General features: G+C 43.2%; 1 protein-coding gene across 1 annotated transcript; it reads left to right on the forward strand.

The window, feature by feature from the left end:
- Positions 1 to 478: 478 nt before the first annotated feature.
- Positions 479 to 1,432, forward strand: Or1b1 (olfactory receptor family 1 subfamily B member 1). The gene has a single exon (XM_076843125.2). It carries the CDS (start codon positions 479 to 481, stop codon positions 1,430 to 1,432), a length of 954 nt encoding a protein of 317 aa, XP_076699240.2.
- The last annotated feature ends 1,824 nt before the right edge of the window (positions 1,433 to 3,256 follow it).

A 3,256-nucleotide genomic window follows, 5' to 3' on the forward strand; every position in this document is an offset into this window, starting at 1 on the left:
TCTTGTTTGTGCATCAGGCAGATGGTAATGATGGTACTATTTGCCAACATAAAGAATAAAGCAGAAAAACAATTTTATGACAATCTAAGGCAATTTCACTATAGAAGTCTACTAGTTTTAAATAACCATTTCTTTACATGTTCTGGGATTTAATGATATATTATTCTCTGGACAGGTTCAGAGAGAATAAATCAGAATGGCTGTAGGATCAGGTGTGAATGGAAGATGAGAAGCTGAAGACAGTGGATAGGTAATTATTTCTTGAAGATTGTCTCTGCAGTGAATAAAAGGAAGAAATACTGGAAAAACTGCTGTAATAAATTAAGGGAATGACCTAGAGAAAGAACCGTGGAGTTGAATCTAGGTCTTTAAGGACCTTGAATAACATAACTATTATGTGCACATGTTATGATCCCTAATCTCTGACCTATTGCTTTTCGACTTAAATTTCTTCCAGGAGAGCTCCTCAACACTCATCATGAGCTGTGCTCCTAATGCTTCACATTCTCCAGTCTTCTTGCTCCTTGGGTTCTCAAAATCGAGCATCCCTCACAGTCTCCTCTTTCTCCTCTTCCTGGCTATTTACCTGACCACCATATTGGGGAATGTGACTCTGGTACTGCTCATCTCCCGGGACTCCCGGCTCCACTCACCTATGTATTATCTACTCCGTGGCCTCTCCATAATAGACTTGGGGCTTTCCACAGTCACCCTGCCCCAGTTGTTGGTCCATCTGGCCTCTGATTACCCAGCCATTCCTGCTGCCCGCTGCTTGGCTCAGTTCTTTTTCTTCTATGCGTTTGGAGTCACAGATACACTTGTCATTGCTGTCATGGCTCTAGACCGCTACGTGGCCATCTGCAACCCTCTGCACTATGCTTTGGTGATGAATCGCCAGCGCTGTGCCTGCCTACTGGCCTTGAGCTGGGCGGTCTCCATAGTGCATACTATGCTACACGTGGGTCTCCTCCTGCCCCTGTATTGGACTGCGGATGCCGGGGGGCATGTTCACATTCCCCATTTCTTTTGTGACCACCGACCACTTCTGAGAGCCTCTTGCTCAGACATACATTCCAATGAGCTGGCCATATTCTTGGAGGGCGGCTTCCTAATGCTGGTCCCCTGTGCCCTGATTGTACTCTCCTATGTCCGAATTGGGGCCACCATCTTACGTTTGCCTTCAGCAGCTGGTCGCCGCCGAGCAGTGTCTACTTGTGGATCCCACCTCACCATGGTTGGCTTCCTCTATGGCACCATCATTTGGGTCTACTTCCAGCCTCCCTCCCAGAACTCTCGGGACCAGGATATGGTGGCTGCAGTAATGTACACTACCATTACACCTTTGGCCAACCCGTTTGTTTATAGCCTTCGCAATAAGGATGTCAAGGGTGCACTCTGCAGGTTGCACAGACAGGGGAGAGTGGACTCCTGACCAGCCTGCTGTGGGCTGTAGTGGGAAGGTGAGGAAAGGTATGGGCAGAATTTTATCATGATTGGTTTGGGGAGATCAGAAGGAGGATTGGCCTGGATGACTTGACCAGATTTGGCCCTTGTCTGTGCTGTGCTCTGATGGAGCTGCAAATGTGTCACATTGATACACACATGTGATCAGGATATTTATCTGCATGCCTTTATCTGCATGCCTCTGGGACCCTCCATCAGGCCATTCACCTTCAGTTATCAAAGTGGATATAAATAAGCCAGTAGGTCTTGTTAGCTTTAATTCTAGAGTTCTGAAGTAATATGAGGATAGGATTGTGGAATTATCAACTAAAACAAGGACAGAGAAGTTGGTTAGAGTGACAGTTTACTATGGTGGGCTTTCTTGTGGGATCAGCTTGGTGCATATCGGAGAGCAAGTGAAAGACAGCAATTTAGACACACAGGGCTGGCAAGTTCACTACTTAGTCCATTCAAAACAAGTAGATCCAGCAGTAAGCATGAAATGATAGTCAGGATGTTCAATTCCATATTTCAGCCCCAATTTCTGTGGGTCTGTCTCATAGTGTGAGTTTCAAACTCTGATGAATTTGAATTTTATTTTACATATTTTGAATTATTTTCAGTATTCATTTGATAAGTAAAAACTAAAATTGAAAGTCAATGACTTTGTTGCATTAAAGAAGGATTGAGGAACTCTTTTAACAATGAAAAAAATGGCTTTGTTTAGGCTTTTGGTGGGTGGAACCTTGGCCTCTGTTTTGTTATCTCTTAATAGATTAAAATGGTAACTTTGAGCCAGATGTGGTGGTGTACACCTGTAATCCCAGCAGCTCAGGAGGCTGAGACAGGCGGATTGCAAGTTCAAGGACAGCTTCAGCAATTTAGGGAGACCTGAAGCAACTTAGTGAGACATTGTCTCAAAAAAAAAAAAAAAAAATATATATATATATATATATATCCGAGGATGTAGATCAGTGTAAAGCATTCCTGGGTTAAATCTTCAGTACCAAAAAAAAAAAAGTAACCTTGATGCTACTCAGTTTCAACTTTATGCATTGATTCTAGTCCTTCACCCCATATGAGACAGAGAGTGACAGTGTCACTCAAACACATTGTAATCAAGAATTTATTTTGCTGAGGATTTTCGGACATCTATAGATGCCAAGTTTTTGAGAACTCTAGAAGTCACCTTGAGAATTACCAAGTGTACTTGGGGCACCTTCAGCATCATTGAGCCAGCCAAGGTCTGGTCTTTTTTGCTTCCCTGCTTCAGAGTTTTTCCGACATCCATTTCTATTCCTCTATAGATTCCAGATCCCCATACCAAGGCACTGCCTCAAGCCAAAGATCTCTCCACTCGGGTTCAATCCCTACACTCCCTTGATCCCTACCATACCATCTTCTCAACACCTCCCATCATTCTTCAACCTCTTGTAAAGTCCAGTGGTCTCATCTCAATCCTTATTCTGCATTGTCTGTCTAATAATTTTTTAGGAACAATCCCTTTGGCTACATGCCTAGCTCCCATGATATTGCACTATTCATGTCCTCTGACTTCAAAGATGTAGACCTTTACTGTATCCCTGACTGACATTTCTTCTCCTATGCTGAGTCTTCACCACATTGCCTGTGCTTGTCTTATTCTGTCACAGAACTTGTCTGCTCTTTTATTCTACATCTTTTAATGTTGCACTATAGTTGTGCATACTGATGGGATTCATTGTTACATACTCATACATGCACCTGATACACAATATAAAAATGTAATTTGGCTGATATCACTCCCAATCACTCCCCCCTCCCTCCCTATTTT

This window comes from Callospermophilus lateralis, chromosome 2, assembly GCF_048772815.1.
Source record: "Callospermophilus lateralis isolate mCalLat2 chromosome 2, mCalLat2.hap1, whole genome shotgun sequence".
NCBI lineage: Eukaryota > Metazoa > Chordata > Mammalia > Rodentia > Sciuridae > Callospermophilus > Callospermophilus lateralis.